Source organism: Pseudoliparis swirei, chromosome 3 (genome assembly GCF_029220125.1).
Source record: "Pseudoliparis swirei isolate HS2019 ecotype Mariana Trench chromosome 3, NWPU_hadal_v1, whole genome shotgun sequence".
NCBI lineage: Eukaryota > Metazoa > Chordata > Actinopteri > Perciformes > Liparidae > Pseudoliparis > Pseudoliparis swirei.
Genome location: NC_079390.1, coordinates 8,200,906 through 8,220,095, shown reverse-complemented (window position 1 = coordinate 8,220,095; position 19,190 = coordinate 8,200,906). Strand labels below are relative to the sequence as shown.

Genomic DNA, 19,190 nt, shown 5'->3' with positions numbered 1-19,190 from the left:
AATGTTGCGTACTGAGAGCGTACGCCGGCTCATGTTTTGAGCGCCTTTCTTTGTAAAACATATTAATTATTTCAAACTCGGCGTAAATGAACATGTGATAAGAACAAATTTCCATGACTTTTCCAAAACTTTTATGATTTAAGTTTTTTCCATGACTTTTCCAGGCCTGGAAATCACCATTTTAAAATTCCATGACTTTTCCAGGTTTTCCATGACCGTACGAACCCTGTAATAGTTTCATATCAATGGGGGTTAAGGGGGCAATAAGTAACAGTTAGGCTACTCAGATCCTTCACTCAATACAATATACATCTTTTTCTGAAATGGGCAACAATGCATAAGTGTACCTTTAAGTTATTTAAGTCTATTTTGCTGGTAACATTTATGACATTTAAAATTGTAAATGCATGAGTTGTAAAACACTGTTCTTAATTGCTATTCGTTTTACTTCAGTAGATGTCTGAGTACGTCTTCACCCACTATTACTATTAACTTCATTCAGCTTCAAAAACTGCGTTGGCACAAGCTGTCCAGGATCACATGTTGGTTTCCAGGTGAGGGCGAGGGGGAGGAGTCAAAGGAGACGTCTCCGGAGATCACGCGTCATGACAGGCCAACGTTTTCGTCCTAGAGAAGTTGATGGAAAAGTAGCAGCGTGTCAACATAAAGTGGATCCGGATAGGATAACAAGAACTATCGGGGGAAAGAAGTAAACAACGAGCCTGGTAATGTAACAAACTAGAATCCCGCAGTACACACGCGTGCTGCAGTACAGCAGGAATCCTCACAGCTTGAAGAGGAAATGTGCACAGTTTGACAGGAATGCGCGCTGCGGATCCAGACAGATGTTGACATGTAGGCTGCAGTAAGACTTTAATAGGGGGACTGACCCACTTGTTCCAAAGAATTGTCAAAACCAACACTATCATTGCTAGCTAATGTTTATTAAGTTATTATTACATCTCCGTCTGTGGCGTGTGTGTCGCATTTCTGTGTTTATATTTTAAATACTGTGTTTCTCGTCCTGTCATTTAAGCTCCGTCTGAGCTGCTGCACTCTCCCAAGTTTAGACTTGCTGTCGTGTGTGTAAGAGTGTCTGTGTGTGTGTGTATGTGTGTGTGTGTGGGGGGGGGTGAGAGTGAGTGAGTTCATTTTTATACTGTAATAACTTTGTCTTGGCAAATATGTCTAAGACTATAAGGTGTTCCACTTTGGGTCTGAGTGTATGTGTGTGTATGTGTGAGAGAGAAAGAGAGAGTGTGTGCGAGTGAGTTCATTTTTATACTGTAATAACTTTGTATTGGCAAATATCTCTAAGACTATAAAGTTGTCCACTTTGTGTCTGAGTGTGTGTGTGTGTGTGTGTGTGTGTGTGTGTGTGTGTGTGTGTGTGAGACACAGAGGGTGTGTGGAGGCATCCTTCCCATCTTCCTGTTGTTAATGTGAGCTAATAACCACCTGTGGCCTGCACCCACTATGGGAGTGTGTGGGCAGTAGTGGCAGGACAACTAATTGCAATGGGTGTACTCGTGTGTGTGTGTGTGTAGATGGCGCAAGTAGAGCCGCTGTATGATTTCCCGGAGCCCACCCAGTCGTTAGAGCGGAAGTTGCCGGGGCCTCCAAAGGGCCGGGGCTCCCTGAGAAGCGTCAGCGTACTGGACCGTCTCCTGCTCACAGTCCCCGTCTGGCTGCAGCTCTCCATCAACCCGGCCACCGCTCTGCACATCCTGCAGAGGGAGCCTCCTGGGGTCAGCGCCGCACACACTGCATCCAAATCAAATCACAAGCGCGCCATATGTGCACACACGCGCCATATGTGCACACACGCGTAGGCCTTACCCCTCTTGCCTTCTCTCTCCATGTCCTACGCACACATGCACTCAGTAATCACCCGTGTCCTCCCGCAGTCCTTCCTGGTGCGCAAGTCTCGCACGTCCCAGAGAAATGTGCTGTGTGTGCGCTTGGCGGACGACAGCGTGCCGTCCTTTGTTCAACAATTTGGCATCAGGGAGGAACATTCCAGCAAAAGTATGACAACTCAAAGAGTTTTATATTGAGATCTTTGTGTCTGACTCATTCAAACTGCATCTGCCTTCTTTGGTTCACAAATATGTCGTCGTACTCGTGTGCTCACATTTTAAGGCGTCGTCCGATTGCACTAGATTGAATTGCATGAATTAAAAGACTCCTTTGCTTTGGTTACACTGTAATGCAACTTTGTATTGTCCTCACCCCCAGCTCTGTGTCTGGAGACTTCAGCCATCCGCTTTCCAGATCTCCCAAGACTAATTTCCTTCTACTGTGTCAGCAGGTACCACCTTGCCTTCCTCATCTTCCTCAGCTGTTCACCATTCGTTTATTTCCCTTTACTTCCTTTATGCCATCAGCACTTTCTCTTCTTTTGTCACAGAGTAAATGTTGGTGTTAATGTTGTATGTGGTCTGTGTGTCAGAGATGTTTTACGCTTCCCGTTGGAGCTTCCTGAAGCCATCGCAAAGGCGACATCCCACAAAGAGCTGGAGTCCATCTCACATATGGGAATCGGTTGGTGAACACAACTCCTTGTTTGCATGCACACTGCACATTATTATCATGACCTCCCAGCTGCGGGGTAATAAATACAGTACATGTACATACTTGTGTTAATTGAATGACCAGAAAGACTAAAGTGGTTAAAATAAACTTTCATTGACGAATTACAATACAGTCAACAGTGTATGGCCTCTGCCATGAAATATACTCTTTGATACTTCAGAATGACATCATTCTTAGAGGATGAGTTTAATGTCATTAAGATATTATGTTTTTGCACATCTTTGCACAACGGAAGATGTGAAATGTGTTTAAGATTGACCAATTACGCAGAAATCAGGGTTTCACTATAAGGAATCATCTTATTTTATAGAATTCTGGAATTCCCACCTAAACGTCCGTGGGCCCCGGGAGGCCCCGAAGCCCCAGAGAGACGAGGAGAAGCCAGACGCGGTCACCTCGGTCCCACCCGCCGCCGCCCCACAGACGGATTCAGCCCCCCAGCCCGACTCAGACAACCGGCTCAAGACGGCGACTCGTTCCAGCACCGACGACAAACGCGCAGGTTCAAACCCCACCCTGTTCCACGAGTTCTGTCCGATCACGACACGCAGCCCCCGGGAGCTGGACTACGGCTCCGGGCAGGGCGCCCTCTGTTTCATCAACCCCCTTTTCCTGCAATCCCAGAATTCGTTGTGCAGACGCCGCATGTTCACCCGCAGTCTTAAGGTTCGGATTTCCACAGAGTCTTCAAGCCTGCTTTCGCCCCCTCTCGCTGCTCCACCGCCACCACCGCTAATGCCCAAAGCCAAAAGAAATCGGAACGCCCAAAAACAGGCAAAAGAAACCGCCCATCCCAGTACAGGTCTGGTGCAAGCTGAACACCCAGATGAAGCCGCTCAGATTCAGACAGTTCAGTTCGGAATGGAGAATCTTCCAGAGGATTCGGACTACATGCAGCCCGCTCCGATGATCAGCGTCTCCAATTTGCCATCACTCTCTCCTTCCCTCTCCCCATATGCTTGTCCCATGGCGCCTCCCCTTCTCCCCAAAGCATCTCTGGCCCCCTCCCCTTATGGCTCTCCCGGGGCTTCTCCGTCCCCTTATCAATCCCCATGTCTCTCTCCATACGACTCACCCAGCACTTCACCTTCCCTCTCACCATACCATTCCCCGTCTCCTTCTCCCAAGGTCCCCTTCTGCCTCTCCCCCTTCACCTCTCCTCCGTCCTGCCTTCAGCTGGCAGAGCAGGCCTATCACACACCGGCTACTCCTTCAAGACCGGATCAGCAAAGATCAGAGAGAGAGGCCGAGGAGGAGGACGAGGGAGCAGGTGCGGATGTAATTAAGGAGGAGGATGACACAAAGAGGGAAAAGGAGGAAGGGGGTCTGGTTTTACAGATGAATGCGGCTTCTCTAAAGGACACAGACCGCTGCAGTAGCCTTGAGGGCGCAGCGGAGACTCCACCTTCCTCCACCCAACAGGACAATGCTGCAAGCCTCTAGGGAACAAACATTTTACACTTGAACTGATTTACATTCATTATGAAGCACTTTGTAGGTACATGTGAATCTCAGGGTCTCACCCTGAAATCATCTTTAGAATATAGCAACGCTTTGAATTAAAGTTTTTTCAAAACCTTTTGTCGCAATAATGGTTGTTTTATTTAATTGCAAATTATGTGCACTTTTTACTGACGCTCCAGTCAAACATTTCCTAAAGCCTACCAAAGCTTGTTTGACTATTTTGCAAACTGACAGAAATCCATTGTTTTCCTTTATCAGCATTTTCTAAAAATGCCATTTAAATATTTCACTCTAAACTTTCGTGAGTGAGGAAGTCCATCACATTTTACAACCGGTTTGTCTTTATTTTGCCAAACGTAGATCCAACGTGTTCATTATGTCTATTGGTGTCCGTCTAGCCGTCCGGAACCTCCAGAGGGAATTTCTCGTTAAATTTGTCAGTCATTTTTCTTTTAAAAATGAACACTAGGAGAAGATCCAATACATAGAGCGCCATCCTGCTGGTTGTCAAGTCTTCCTTTGATGGAAACCAACAGAGCTGCTTTCTACGGTGTTCAGTTTGACTGATTATAATATCTCTCTACAGACATAACGACAGACTTTAATCAAGCATGAGGGAAATTTCTAATAATATATTGAAAGTCAATCTGAGCTTGTGGGTGAAATTCATAATAATGAAATGAGCGACGGTCTGACAGTTTTGGTAGAAAAATTAAATGACACTAAAATCTTATGAAACCAAATTTTATTTGTGCAGATTGAAGGAGTACGTACAACGCTTCCTTTGGACTTCCAGAAACATACATATTTCATACAGTCATGTAATCGGTCATGACTTCGTTACACATCCAATTAGAGTCACGTATTAATCTGCCTTTGGCTGGACGAATAATTATCATAATGAACATTTTGTGAAGGTTTCAAGCCAAATTCTGACCTTGCAATGATAAAAATGACCCGGGAGCCATTTTTATTGTCAGGCAGCATTGGTTTAATAGTCTGTTTAATACTTCCCATCCTCAATGCTTTTAAAAGAATGACGACAAATCCTCTATTTGTATTTGATTGTGACATCAAAGACAGCACCGGACATTAGATCAAAGTCATGTCAAGAACAACTGTGGCTGGTGTCTTTGGCAGCTCTGTTATGGCTTTATTGTAGAGTATGAAACTTACATGTTGTCTCTTCAGAAGTGTCCAACAGGACTTGGAGCACAGAAGTGCATTTAACATCCATTAATAATCAATTTGCGTTCACGTACGGAACATCTAACTTCAGGTGGTACTTTCGAAGCAGATCCTCCATCAACACCAGCAGGGGGCGTCTCTTTTGCACAGCTCCAGAAGGTCGGCCTCCAGCTGCTCTGCGTCGTCGTGGAAACGCTCGGTGAAGGAGCGAATCAAACCTGCCGCGCTGCTTTCGTAGTCGACCAGCTCGACGCTGTCCCCTGAGAACCACACGCCGAATGACCATCAACAATGACGTTACCACATCCACAATCAGTCTAACTACACAATGTTGAACAGTAAAATGTTTTTTTAAATACAATTAATTATTTTGATCAATTATAAAGAGTTATCAAGTATTACAAACAAGTGTAATCCGTTTTAATGCCCCCCCGCCCCCTATAGCAGGTATAGCTGCAGGTACATACCACTGACTCTGGTGTTGGCCTGGACAAACATCTTACGAGCTTCTTTCCTCAGCAGCACCGTCTCCCGGAGGCGCACAAAGTTGTGAGCACTGCCGTCGTCGACGGTGGAGTAGAGGTCATAGAGAGCTCGGCCTCCTTCCACATCTGCCGTTGCCTTTAAGACCTACAACCACGGTGGATTCCAGTTAACATGTTGGGTTTGGTGATTGGGAGGATCAACAGGATTCTTACGCAGACATAATTAATGAAATCAAAACATTTGACCTTGACCTCTAAAGTAGTTAATTCACCCCAGAAGTATTCATCTCTTGAAGGCGTATAGTGCAATCAGGGCAAATATGTTTCATCATTCCAATATACACATTTGTTCAAGATTTGTTGGACTTGACTTGTACTAGTTCTATAGAATCTGCTTTCTGGGCAATTTTTTGTCAAAACTCGTTAACCAAAACATACCTGCAGTTTACAGAGGAACCTGTGGATGGCGTTCTTCCCCACAGTGTGGATCTTGCTTCGGTCCAGTGTGATTTGAGCGTCAGGCTTGCCGTCCTGTCCCGTCACTTCTTCCAGGCCCACCAGGCCCTCCCCAGCCTCCAGCAGAACACGCAGGATCACAAAACGCGCCTGCATGTGGGCCTTTAGAGAAAAACATGCGACACCCCGTTTACACGCCTCATCACACTCATGTAAACAGAGACACACTTTGTGTAAACTGAACTATGAAACAACACAGACCCTTTAAACTGGGCCAGTCAGGTTGTAAGAAATATAAGCCCAATAGTCTGGAAGTCGACTTGTCTTGTAAACACGGTACGCATCTCTGAAGTTCGATATAAATTCAATTTCAGTGTGTATTTATAAAGCTCTGATCAATTATTACAGGTTTCAAAATCAGACCCAATATGGAGAAAAGCCGCGTGTTAAGCAGACAGATTACCTGTCTCCAGCTCTTGCTCTCAGCTGTGTAGAACTCCAGGCCCAACAGTCCAGCTCGGACCATGCTGAGCCAGTTGATGTACACCACGTCCTCTGCATCCTGGCCCTCGTGGCCAAAAATGCTGGAACATACAAAAACAGAAAAAAAGAAAGGCAATGTTTAACAAGCAAGTCTCTTACACAGCCAACGGCCACAGATCACATGGCCCCGTTCCAGAAAGCTGATCAGATCAAATGGAACTAGAAAATGCATTTCCTGCTGAAAATGCGTTGGAATGTTAACATCTGAAAGCTTGAAGCTGAAATATAAAAAAGAAATGTCTGAAAATAGCTGACGGGGGCATAGACTGTCTTTCGTGACGGGGGCGGAGCCTGTCTTTCATAACGGGGCGGAGCCTGTCTTTCGTGACGGAGGCGGAGCCTGTCTTTCGTAATGGAGGCGGAGCCTGTTTTTCGTGACGGGGGCGGAGCCTGTCTTTCGTAATGGAGGCGGAGCCTGTCTTTCGTAACGGAGGCGGAACCTCCCTCGTTAAGGCATCTCTAGAAAGATCTGGGAAACTGTTGGATTCCATAGTCACATGTCTATGACAAGCACAAGATTCCCGACTACTTTACCAAAAAAGAATGCCTAAAGAGTAATAATTGTGGCTGTAGTGACGATATACAAAAATAATTTCCGCTTGATCCTGACGTAGCTGTCACCTCTAGCGATGACGTCACAGCTCTAGACTTCCCCACACACACACAGAAAACTCCAGGAGGAGCGGAAAAACACATACAACTAAAACGGGGACAGTTAAATAACTATAAGAGCTATCAAAAGAAGCTGAATTATAAAGTTATAGCTAACAATTTTGTCAACATTTTAAAAGGTGGAATTGTTTCTTTAGCTGAATGTATGCTGATATTGTAAGCTTTTAAATTTGAAAAAGTTTAAGCAGATTTGAAGCTTTGCTCCATAGGAAACCATTCAATATTTATTCCATAAAAATAATGTGAAAAATATACAGTAAAAGTGTAGGGCATGAAGTTAAGAAGTATGTGTTGTCCATGAATTTACCAGTCTTAATCTTCCATAATGGATAAGAATGCGACAAGCAATACATTTTCTTCTGCTTTAATCTAACAGGGACACAACACAGCAGCCAGCAACTGAAGGAAAAACATGTCTTTATCTCCATACCGATTTTAACCATTTAAACTGAGTTTACCCATTAAGTGCAATAAACATTTTATTGCAACTGCATTAACAAACTGAGAGCTGTCTTGTGTGCACACAGTGAGTGTTATAAAAGAAGGACATGGGCCTTATTCTCAGCTAGGGGTGACACATTTTGAATCCACTGTTCAAAGAAATTAGTGACGGCCCACAAAACAGTAACTTTAGATAATCTGGAGTAACAAACTAATATCCAAGCAGGATTTATATTCACACAAGGAAATAAAACAGCGTGTCCCGCTCTGTAACAGGGAGATTGCAGGAAAACTCTCCCAGTGAGCAAGTTAGGTTCACAGCAGCCACTACTGTAGAGCGATTTCAAATTCAAAGAGACAAGATAAAGAGTGTAAAACATAACGTACCCGAGGACATGCTTGATGAGACACAGATAGAGTCCGACACACTCAGCGCGGCATTCTTCATACGAGGAAGCAATCGTAGAGAATTTACTGTCCCACGTCTCACTGCCCCGATACCAACTGGACACCTAAAAGAAAATGATATATACTGTGTCCTTTTTTGCCAACTGAAAACAGATTTAAAAATTGGCGCCTACACAAACTTAAACTCACCAGCTCGCCAGTCTCTGGGTTGGTCACCTTACTCTGGTCAAAGTTGAATTTACCCAAGTCATCCTGTGGCGAAGACACGGCGCAAAGAAAACACTAAATCAGTTTTTATTTCCTCGCGGATGATTCTTCAATCAGACGTCAGGAAATTTTAAACATTTCGACAGGGATATATCAATATGTTTGACTGACCTGGACAAACAGCTTGCCACTTCCATGACCCAACAGCTCATGAAGTCCAACCTGCACCTCGAATGACGGGCCCTTCCACTTGACAAACATATCCTAGCACACACACAGGACAATGTAGAATTACAAGAGTGTGTGAGGGAGACGAGAGCTTCTATGCAAGAGAACCAGGATGCTGCATGCGCTACCTTGTCTTCCTCCGCCAGGAAGGTCAGTTTTTCTTTTTGCGTGGCATAGGCTACAGCCAGCACGTTGCCTAGCGACACATTTTTAAAGCCCTCCGACTGTCTGATGTCATCATCTAGACCGAATAACAGACAGTCATTATAAACAAATACACAGACAGATATTTTTAACAGACGGTGTTATTTGACAAAGTGTTTAGTGTAAAACTACATCAGCGTACATACAGTTGGGGATGTTGATGCCAGCTGGTATTCCGCTGCCAGCAAAGGTGAGAACATCGAGCGAAGTGAAGTCAGGTTTTAGGAATGTGTCTTTCTCGAACTCCCTCGGCCAAGGCAGCTCAGGGAGCAAGACTTCCGCTGAGCTCACCAGCTTGGCAAAACGCTCACTCATCGCCTTGTTCACAACCGCGATGAAACCTAGAGTGAATAGATATAAAAAAGGAAAATTAAACAATCTGACTAATCGTGAATGTGAAATATAATCCCTGCTGTAATTTAAATTGATAAAATACAGACGGACTCATTCCCACATAAGGCCTTTTAATGTCATGGACTTTAGGATTGAGTGCTACCCTAATAAATAGTGCACATTGTGCGTCATTCCAAGTATTGGAACAACCTTCTTCATTCCATATCCTTCTAAAATGAATTCACATATTACCCACTGGAGTTACAAGCTGTGTTTAATGACCTAAGTAACCATTTTAAAGTAGCTCAACCACATTAGACGTTTTTGTCCCCGGACTACTTTTCAAGAAACTCAGACGGTTACCTCAGCCCATTGTTGTGATTTAGAGCAGAACTGCAGTCAAACAAGCTGAATGTATTTCTCTCATTCACAGCATGACCTGTCACTCACTCTAGTGACAGACAGAGACCAACTACTTTGAATGTAAAACAAAGAAATGCTTTCCCCCCCACCCCCCAACCTAGAGTGACACTAGAGTATGTTCTTGATTTAGGAATAAAGCGGTAAGATAAAATAAATCATAAATAGCTCCCGAGGGAAATTTGTCTTGGCCACATACAGTAAAGTATCTGCTCGGTTCGGACCAATCAGCGACGGTCGTCTAGACTCTGGTCCCTGGGGTCATAACACAGTGAGTTCATCAAAAGGTTTCTAGGAAACGTTTCTGTGGCTAATGTTCAATTACCCTGAATAGTCTTCAACATTGCACTACAGCAAAGAAACCCAGAGAGGTTCATGATCACAGCTCGCATGTCAATGAGCACCCTCTTCTTCTTCATCACCATGTCAGTTACCTTCAAACTCTCCTCTGGAGCCGAATGGGTCTCTGTAGCTCTCTATGAAACCGATATAACTGAAGAAAGGGATGGGGGATGGGTCAGATTATTACATGATTAAAGCAGTATGAAAGCCTTTACAACAGCTGCACAGTTTAAAGAAAGAGCCAGTTTGGACCAGACTAGAGAAAACACAGCAGGCTCTGTTTTACAAGTTGGATTCAAGGAAAGCATGATTTTAAAATCATAAGTAAGGGAATCATTTTATATTCATCCGATGTTTCTGGGGTTCACTGGGCTCACCTCTCGACAATTGGTCCCTTGTCTTTGATCCAGTAGCGCGAGCCTTCTTTATGGGCGTCAACCGAGCCAAAGGTGAAGCTGCGACTGTACTCTTCCAGCATCTTTCTCTGGTTCTCATTTGCAGCGTAGGCCTGTGGAAAGTATTTGTTAACAGAGGAATTACAAGAGGTACTGTGGCAGGAAACCTATGAAACCATTTAAAATCTTCACATCGATGAAATTTGACCTCTGCATTAACCATCCAAGCATTGTAGGAGCAGTGGGCTACTGTAAAGCCAACTTGGGCTCGGTGTCTCGCTCAAGGACACTTCGCTGCTGTATCAACTTTATATTTGGGAGATTTTCTTTCTGTTGTGGTTCCAAACAGCTTAAACAACAAAAATGGACCAATCTGCACTGTAACCCTTTCTCTCACCTGTGCTTGTTTGAGGTAATAAGAGACTTTCTCCATGAGGGGAGCATAGTCTCCCCTCTTCACAGTGAACTCTTTGTCTTCAAAGTTGAAGGTGCCGCAGCATGACTCGCATTCCCCCTCCACGGTGCAGTCTGTGAAGCAGGAGTGTACATGTCATTGCTTTTAACCGACTGTAGCAAATATAACATTTATTACATTACAAAATCTCCACATAAATGTGTTGGTAATAACAAATAAAATTGTTTGAGTTCACAAGTTAGAATTTGTCTTGCAGAGCATGCAGGGTGGACATGAACAGTCACAAGTGCAATATGGTTAAAGATTGTTGTAAATGTTTATAAATCTTATTGTAGTTCTCATGCAAGACTGTAGTTCTGACCTTTCTGCTCAGCTGAGGCTAGGCGCACCTCATAGCAGGCTTTCCCTCCATTGTCCCTCTTAAACAGGCGGGTGTTGTACGCAGACAGTTTCTAGAGATAAACCACAAGAACACAGCCAAGAATAAGATACATCAGACTGAGACACACAGGAGTGAGAAAAGACAGAAACAAGATGAGCCATTGAAATAGAGGGCAGAGGTGAAGGAAGAATAAGGAACACTTAAATGAAGTGGAACGAGTAAGGAATGAGTCAGAATAGAGTACAGATGAATAGAAAAAAAACATAAATAAATGTTACTTACTTTAGAATCAAGAAACTTCTGGGCCAGCTCAGCATCCTCCAGACTGCAGTTCGCTGAGAAGTAGGTGGTAATTCCCTGAAGAGGAACACAGCAAAAGTACTTAATGAGCCATGCTTATTTTTTTGCAAACCCAGAGGAAATTTGGGTTCAGAGGCTTCCTAAAGGGCGAATGGCTTTTTGCAAACAATCTAAACACACCAAACTTCATACCATTTGGCATTTTGCTTCCATTTACTTTTCTATTCAATTCAATTTACCAGTGCATACGATACTGAACGAAAGTCATCTTAACATGCATCAACTATTTAATGTCTTGACAACACAATCGACATTTCATTCAATATTATGGTACAAAATAATTCACAGATAACAGATGATATGAACTCCTTATTAACTTATACATGATCAAACCTTGTCGCCCAACCCCAGCTGTTTCTGTCTGTCTTCCAGGGAGTAGAGAAGACACGAGCAGCTGTCCCACAGGGCCTCCATCTCAGTGGGCTGGTCCTGGAATGCCTGGCTGGCATTCAACAGAGCTTTCAGCTTGTCCTGGGTGGACAGACAGATAGTTTAAGCTATGTCACAGCAGTTAGACAAATGTGAAATCTAAATTGAAAAATTGCATTTAGAGTGTGCTGGTGTTGCCTTTATTGCCTTAAATAGACACTTTTTGTTTTTACCTTGGGTAGATTTGGGATGAACTTGGTGTCTCCAAAAGACTTGTAGTTTCCCATGTTGGCATACAGACCAGCTGCATACACCAAGAACGCCTAAAATATAAAAATCAGGAACAAATATTAAATTAATTTTATAGCATAATCAACATCTTTACACAGGTTTGCATTTGTATGTGGTTGAGGCGGGTACAAACAGGGTACAAACAGCTGCTTACCTGGTACTCCTCAGAGCTGATTCCAGTCGCTGTAGCGACCTGTTCCAGCTGTGCAGGCGTCTGCTTCCTGAAGATTCTCTGCAGCAGGACAAAGATATTTGCAGACTCTGGGGATGTCTGCAACAGCACTGCCAGACCACCATACCTAACACAGCGAAGGGTCCACAAGCTTTCACTTATTCAATTCTTAAGTCAGTGTTCTTTAAAAAACAGGTGAGAAATTGATTTCAAAAGTGTTCGACTTGAACTTGCAACATCCTGTGATAAGTAACGTACCAAGCTGCGCGTGACAGGTAGTGGGCGTACAGCTTCTCCTGAGGTGAAAGCAAACGGAAGGCCTCGCTGCAGTCAAGAGAAGCTACACCAATCTCATTTGGGAGGTAGTACTGGGAGTCCACCATCTTAAGTTTGAAGTTTAACACTGACGTCGAGGAACTGAATAGAGAGGGGAAGGGAAGTGGGGAAAGAGAAAAGGAAGAAAGAGATAGATTAGGTAGGAAAAGAGAATAAGGGAAGTGTAAATGGGATGAAGATGACAAATAATTGGAGGCAGATGTACAGAAGGTAGTAATGAGATCAGAGAGCGCATGGATGAAAGAAAAACTGAACAAACATCATGGACTTTTAAAAATGTATTTATATAGTCAAATATTTTCCCAACTGTCTAAGCGAAACAGACCATGTACAAACACAAAAATGCACATTTATGGAACAGTTATAGTAAAAAACAGTAAACTTGACTTTAAAGATGAACAAATAAGTATGCTTATTGTTAAAAAAAGGATATACATTATGGTAAAAGGCTACTTTTTACTAGTAATTCTACCCAATACTTTAATAGCTGACCTATCAAACAAGGCTGCCTAACCCTAACCCTTGGAAACTTTTCACATATTTACTACATAAATCAAGGTGGAATCTTTAAATTGCTTATTTTTGTCCAAATCTCCACAGAGGAAAATCCAATATTATTCAATTAATAATAACTTCCTCATTATTTAAGAGTTGTTACACTGAAGCCTGTATTTTAAATAAATAAATAGTGGCAGCAGAAGAAGAGTCACTGCCGAGGTGCCCTAAAACAAGTTCCCACTCCCCCAAAGTGCTCAGCAGCTGTACATCAGCGGCCCACGGCTCCTTATACTAGAATAGGTTAACCTAAATGCTGAAACATCATTTCATTGATATCTGTGCCGTTCACAGGTGCGACAGTAGCTGCATGTTGATTTCACGTTATATTCAGTCTGGGGATTCCGGGTTCAATCCCCGCCCGAGTCGATGTCACTTTGAGCAAAGACCCTTATACCTGAACTGCTCCCCGTTTATGTGTCTACGGTGTATGATTGTACATTTTTGGACACAAGCGTTAGTTAAATGAAATGTAATATTTAATTTGCTGTTTCACTTGCAGTTAATACAACTTATTAAAAAGAAACCGAGGTGCCAACATTGCAAATCACTCACGTCTTTAAATTCTCTTATACTCAAAATGAGAAGCCCACTAACCACTTAACTCTTATTTTTAACAAAACATCGTTATGTTACTGGACATATGTTTTGTATTCAGGCGACTGCAGACAGCTAACTCAACGTGCCCGTTACCGGTTAGCTCCTCGCGCGAAAGCTAAGCCCGCTACTGAGCACTAGAAGCATTTACACGCGCTGCCAAAACAGCTGTCAGCAAAGCAGTACGTCTAACTATTATGCAAACCATGTGTAGGCATACAGATAATCTAAACCGCTCCCTTTGAGAGGTAGAGTGGTATAACTCAATAGCTCATTACCTTCTTTTCTTCGATAGCTCCGTCAATTTGCAGTCTCACGCTCGGCTGTATACTTCCTGTATTTATCCAACGTAAGACCCGCCCCTCAACCAATCACAGGCTGTACAACTTGATTAATGGTAAAACTAACCAATCACAAAGTACCTGCGCCGGACTTTTTGCTGCGCTTCAAGTCGTGATTATCTTGCCACGGGTAAGAATGAAAAACATTATCGTGTCTTAAAAAAAGCACACGAGACAGTAACAACAATCAAAATGATAAAAAGTATACATTTACGTAAATTGGAATATGTACCAGTAGTGTCTCGAACTGCTGTCACATGACGAGGTGGCTGAGTGGTTAAGGCGATGGACTGCTAATCCATTGTGCTATGCACGCGTGGGTTCGAATCCCATCCTCGTCGGAGATCTTTTCCATAGTCGAAGACATCTCAAAATCATTTGGCCGCCGTAAACGTTGTACGTCTGTATTCACAAAAATTGTCTCTCACACCATTAGGGCATTAGAACTCGTGACAAGGTCGAACTTTGGAGTACTTCTTCCGGTTTGTGCGAAGTCTTCACCCATCTACCTCCCCTCACCACTAGTGCACTTTACTCTTGTTGATTGAATAGCTTTAATAAAACCACACAGTATTTCATCAGTTTATTGTTTTTATTGAATTCTAAAAACACAATCAGAAAGTTAGGTATTTACAAGGGGTTTGCAACATAAAGTAGTTGGCTATTATATCCAAATGGTAGGTTTAGTGACCAGCCCTGCTACACACAAGAGAAATGGGGAGGAACAAACAAAATCAACATCTGTGTGTGTATTTGTTTATTTCAGGGTTCATGCTTGGGTTTTGCCGTCCCTCCTGCCAGGAGGCGTTGTAGGGAGTAGCCAGCGATAGCAGTCTGAGAAGCTCAGGCTCTTGTCCACAGCACAGCTGGTGCAGTAGACGATCCCCAGAGCCAGCATCACTACGAGGAACACACACAGAGGCACCAGCAGGGCCACCAGTAACCAGCTCTTGTCATGCTTCCTGCCACCTGCAGCGGAATCAGCCCCCGCCTCCTCTGTGCTATCCACGTTAGATCCCTCGCCCTGCCTTGTTCCAGTGACTGAGCCATTTGCAGTGTCAGCCATCCCCCTATCGCGAGCGTCACTGCCTCCAGTCTTAGTTTCATCCTCGTGGTCAATTTCGTTCCCCGTGTTGTCTTTTTGCGTTGGGGATGGGACTGTCGGATATCGCTTTGGTGATACGGCATCCCATTGGTTCAGATGATTGTCTGAACCATGAGCCATGTCAGGGGAGAGGACTTCAGGGGCTTCTGTCAGCCAGCCAACATCAAAGTTAGTGTCAGCTTCAAAGTTTGGGTCCGGGGTGAATGAGGTGGCCCAGGGAATATCGTGGTCAGGGTCCCATTCGGGCATGTGAGCGAAGTCACTGGGGTCAGGGGTCAGAGTGGAATATTCTCCATCATCAGGCGAAGGCTGGCAGGTCAGCCCATCTGACTGCAGGTCGTAGCCGCTGTCACAGTAACACTGGTACCCTCCCATATAGTTGAGACACTGCTGCTGGCAGGGTGACTCCCCCACACACTCATCTTCATCCACACACTCTCCTCCGCTGCCCAACACGTACCCGGGGTTACACAGGCATGTGAAGGAGCCCGCTGTGTTTTCACAAGGGCCGTCGCAGCTGTCCTCAAAGACGCACTCATCGATGTCCGCGCACTCGCCGTCATCATCCGGCTGGTAGCCGGCGTAGCAGGTGCAGTGGAAGGTGCCCGGGATGTTGACACACACTTGCGTGCACGGTTGCTGTTGACATTCGTCGACGTCAGAGCATTTGCGGCCACCTGGACCCATTTGGTACCCGGGGGGGCATGTGCAGCGGACGCCCCGCAGTGTCTCCACACAGTCGTACTCGCACCCCATCTCCACACAGACCTCTTTGATATGGGGCCGGTCAGTGGGACCGGCAGAGTCGGCGGATAATTCCGGTGGGTCCGTTGGGCTCAGGGGATCCGGCTTGCAGCCGTACCCGTCCTCGTCTATCGTAAAGCCCTCAGAGCAGTAACAGTAGTAGTCCGTGTCCGTGTTCTGACAGTACTGCTCACAGCCGTGATCCTCACTGCACCAGTCCTGGTTCTGGGGAGCTGCGCTGGATGAACACAGCGGGGCGTCCCTGGACCAGCCCACTGTCTTGTCGTCTCTCTCCATGCACAGCACCGTCTGCTCAGCCCGAGCCTCCGGGTCGGAGCCGTCCGCGGGGCACGGTAGAGCAGCGACGGAGCCATAGGGCACGTGGGTCAGCAGTGTGCTGACAAGGTGAAACGGGGTAGAGTAAACCGCCGGACCGCGGCCCTCGTCCTCCAGCGGCGAACACATTCCTTTGTAGTTGTACTGGCAGACGTATCCATCCAACGGCAGCGCGCAGGAGCCGTCGATCCACCGGAAGTTGTCACTGCTCCCTTGTCCGCTCTCAGAAGTGTGGACGGTCATGGCCACACAGCGGGGGGCCGCACACGTCCCGGGGGTGTCCTCGCGGAGCCAGTTGGTGAACTGGCCGTCCTGGTCTCCTGTTGGAAGATAAAGACAAGGACAAGGTCAGTAGAAATAGAAATTCCCTTTTTTAGTTTGGGAACTTTCTCCGCTGGTATTTAATTTGCTTTTTGGGTGAGATACATTTGAAGTGTTATTCCTTAAGATTCTGATTAAAGCTGCCATGTGTGGTATATTTTACGTGACTTAATAAAGAAAAGTCGCTCTGTTGACGTTACCTTGATCTTTGTCATTCCTTCTGGGTTGTGGTGGGGGTTACAGCAGCCTGCATTGTGGTGTGCCAGGGTTTTATTTATTTTTTGTAACTGCCACAAGGAGTCGCCAAATATTTTTAAATTCCACATTTCATGTATGAAGAGGAATAAATCTCAAAATCAAACCCGTGTTAAATTAATAAAAAATCATCCCCGCATTGCTAACGCTAGAGACTCCAAGGGTTAAGTGAGAACCCTTTTAATAAGTTAGGGCAACAAATCCTTGAAAGCCATGGCAGAAAAAAACACAACGACATCTAAGTTGGCCACACAACTCTTCACAAAGTAATGTTTGTTCTAACTCAAGACCAAGGCAGACACTTTGAGAGACAAAAAAACAAACAACCTGGTTTTCAGTGGGTCAAGTTTTCTGAACTGGCTAAATTTAGGTCAAGGAGTAGCAGTGAGGTCAAAAGGGAATTCAACTTCCCCTGTCGCGCCGGCTCCCATGTGTGAAACACATGGAGCTAATGGCATAGCCATCCAGTCGGTGCAGGGCTGGAGGCCCGGGTACCAAAATCTGACAGAGAGGTTAGGGTCAGGGACAGAATAATCTATTCCTGATTATTGATGTGTGTCTGTGTGTGTGTGTGTGTGTGTGTGTGTGAAAGTAGTATTATTGAAGTAAACCTAATGGTTGTCAATGCTGATTCAAGTTCAGCAAAGTATATTGTTGTATTATCACAGGTCCATATTAACTTAAAATGAAAATGTATGGTTAAAATAAGGCCTAAATCTAGCTTTGGTACATTTTGTTTTGTACATGTATGTCTAAACACAGCTGAACTAACTAAATATATATATTTTATTTTTTTACAAATTTAGCCTTGATTGTACGGACTCACACTTTTCCCATTAGATTGTTAGAAGCCTGGCAGCATTCATGTTCCCTATTTTTGGGCAATTTTTTTCTGAGCTCAGTTTTCCAAATCCACTAAACTGAACTGAAGGGTCAAATGTCAAAAAGGTGAGACTTTGCCTGTGACCCAGACGAATCCTCTGAGTGCTCGGGTGGATGAGCACTGGCGTGGCGGTCTGTGCAGCCCGATCCAGAGGCGAAGCCTCGACCTGGTTCCCTCGATGGCCGACAGCAGCTCGTGGACCACACCCGCTGCCTCGTGGGTATGCATCGTTGCCAGGGTCCCACCTCGCTCCCGACAGCTCCGCCCAGCCTCCCTGAAGGTTCTCTTCTGGAGGAAGACGGTGTAGCATCCCTCCGGGTGGCAGAGCGCGTCTCTCTCCGCCAGCTGAGTGCCGGCTGCTGGCTGCTCCCCGTCCGCCTCCCTCAGCCTCTGGCCTTGGCTTCCAGGAGCCAGACAGAGCGTCAGCAGCCACAGGACACACAGGAGAGGCATGCTGCTGAAGCTGCGACTGCTCCTGAAGGTCTTTTGCACCCTCCACCAAGACATGAGGTTCAAACTAGGCCAACATTAGTACTGCAACCGTATATACTGTCAAAATGAATCGCCTAATAAAGGAAACAATTATATTTTTTCTGACCTCCTGTTAAAAAGAACCTGACCCAAATTCAATAAACAAACTGCAACTGGCCAATCAAAACTTGTTTTCTATCCTTTTAATGTATTTAAATAAATAAATTTATTCTAATTTACTAAAAGTAATCTGAGGCAGATTAATCCCAAACTGCCCGAGCTCTAGACAAATATCCCTGCGGTGCAGAATCAGTCCAACTCAATTCATCAGCCAACTTCTAGCACTGGTGCCACAAGGAAGCAGATTATACCAGATCCTATATACATCTAATATAAACCAGTGCAGTCCAGTTGAGTCCAGTACAGTCCAAAATAAAGTCCAGTGAAGTACCTGTTTAGTCCGGGGTCCAAAATTGTTCAATGGAGCAGTCTGCCTTTCAAGTGAGTCCAAACGAGTTAAATAGACTCCAAATATGAAAGTGATGAATTTGAGTATCAGACAGCCTCTGCTGTATCTGATCCTGCCAGGGCTCTCTTGCCTCTGCAACGTCGTATTCCTGACTGAACCTCAGAAAGAGAGAAAGATGGGGGAGGGTGGAAAGGGGGGGAGGCTACGTAGAGGAAAAAGAATTGTGTGTTTTTTTGGAAGAGGGGCTGGTGAAATGTATCAGTGTATAAGGGACGGCAGGAGGGGTTGAAGGATAGTTTAGTGTGTGTGTGTGTGTGTGTGGAACCCTCAGATAGTTATGAAAACCATACGGCACAATTCTGCCCCCCCCCCATCTTGCCAATGGCTTTAAACACACACACACACAC

The 19,190-nt window shown here is 44.9% G+C and overlaps 3 protein-coding genes and 1 non-coding gene across 6 annotated transcripts; 2 read left to right on the top strand and 2 right to left on the bottom strand.

Annotated features, from left to right (window-relative positions):
* The first annotated feature begins 636 nt into the window (after positions 1 to 636).
* Positions 637 to 4,176, top strand: LOC130210669 (ras and Rab interactor 1-like). Of its 2 annotated transcripts, XM_056441160.1 has the most exons (7): positions 637 to 725; positions 1,548 to 1,748; positions 1,908 to 2,028; positions 2,239 to 2,311; positions 2,453 to 2,544; positions 2,906 to 3,097; positions 3,220 to 3,344. In XM_056441160.1, exons 2-7 carry the CDS (start codon positions 1,548 to 1,550, stop codon positions 3,258 to 3,260), a joined length of 720 nt encoding a protein of 239 aa, XP_056297135.1. In that variant the 5' UTR covers positions 637 to 725; the 3' UTR covers positions 3,261 to 3,344. The 2 variants fall into 2 exon arrangements, with proteins under 2 accessions (XP_056297135.1, XP_056297129.1); XM_056441154.1 differs by having other exon boundaries at positions 2,906 to 4,176.
* A 611-nt stretch (positions 4,177 to 4,787) lies between these two features.
* Positions 4,788 to 14,451, bottom strand: dpp3 (dipeptidyl-peptidase 3). Of its 2 annotated transcripts, none has more exons than XM_056441101.1 (19): positions 14,432 to 14,451; positions 12,629 to 12,787; positions 12,353 to 12,497; positions 12,141 to 12,230; positions 11,872 to 12,009; positions 11,461 to 11,535; positions 11,158 to 11,248; positions 10,779 to 10,909; positions 10,364 to 10,494; positions 10,079 to 10,137; positions 9,038 to 9,232; positions 8,816 to 8,928; positions 8,631 to 8,723; positions 8,442 to 8,504; positions 8,232 to 8,356; positions 6,652 to 6,772; positions 6,171 to 6,350; positions 5,715 to 5,877; positions 4,788 to 5,507 (listed from the first exon to the last, which is right to left on the bottom strand). In XM_056441101.1, the coding sequence occupies exons 2-19, from the start codon at positions 12,751 to 12,753 to the stop codon at positions 5,365 to 5,367; spliced, it is 2,181 nt and encodes a 726-aa protein (XP_056297076.1). In that variant the 5' UTR covers positions 12,754 to 12,787; positions 14,432 to 14,451; the 3' UTR covers positions 4,788 to 5,364. The 2 variants fall into 2 exon arrangements, with proteins under 2 accessions (XP_056297076.1, XP_056297067.1); XM_056441092.1 differs by lacking the exon at positions 14,432 to 14,451 and adding an exon at positions 14,137 to 14,195.
* Positions 14,452 to 14,458: 7 nt separating this feature from the next.
* trnas-gcu (transfer RNA serine (anticodon GCU)) lies at positions 14,459 to 14,540 on the top strand. The gene has a single exon. It is a non-coding gene; the product is annotated as a tRNA-Ser (tRNA).
* A 229-nt stretch (positions 14,541 to 14,769) lies between these two features.
* Positions 14,770 to 18,981, bottom strand: LOC130210644 (endosialin-like). The gene is made up of 2 exons (XM_056441114.1): positions 17,921 to 18,981; positions 14,770 to 16,704 (listed from the first exon to the last, which is right to left on the bottom strand). The coding sequence occupies exons 1-2, from the start codon at positions 18,348 to 18,350 to the stop codon at positions 14,969 to 14,971; spliced, it is 2,166 nt and encodes a 721-aa protein (XP_056297089.1). The 5' UTR covers positions 18,351 to 18,981; the 3' UTR covers positions 14,770 to 14,968.
* Between the last annotated feature and the right edge of the window lie 209 nt (positions 18,982 to 19,190).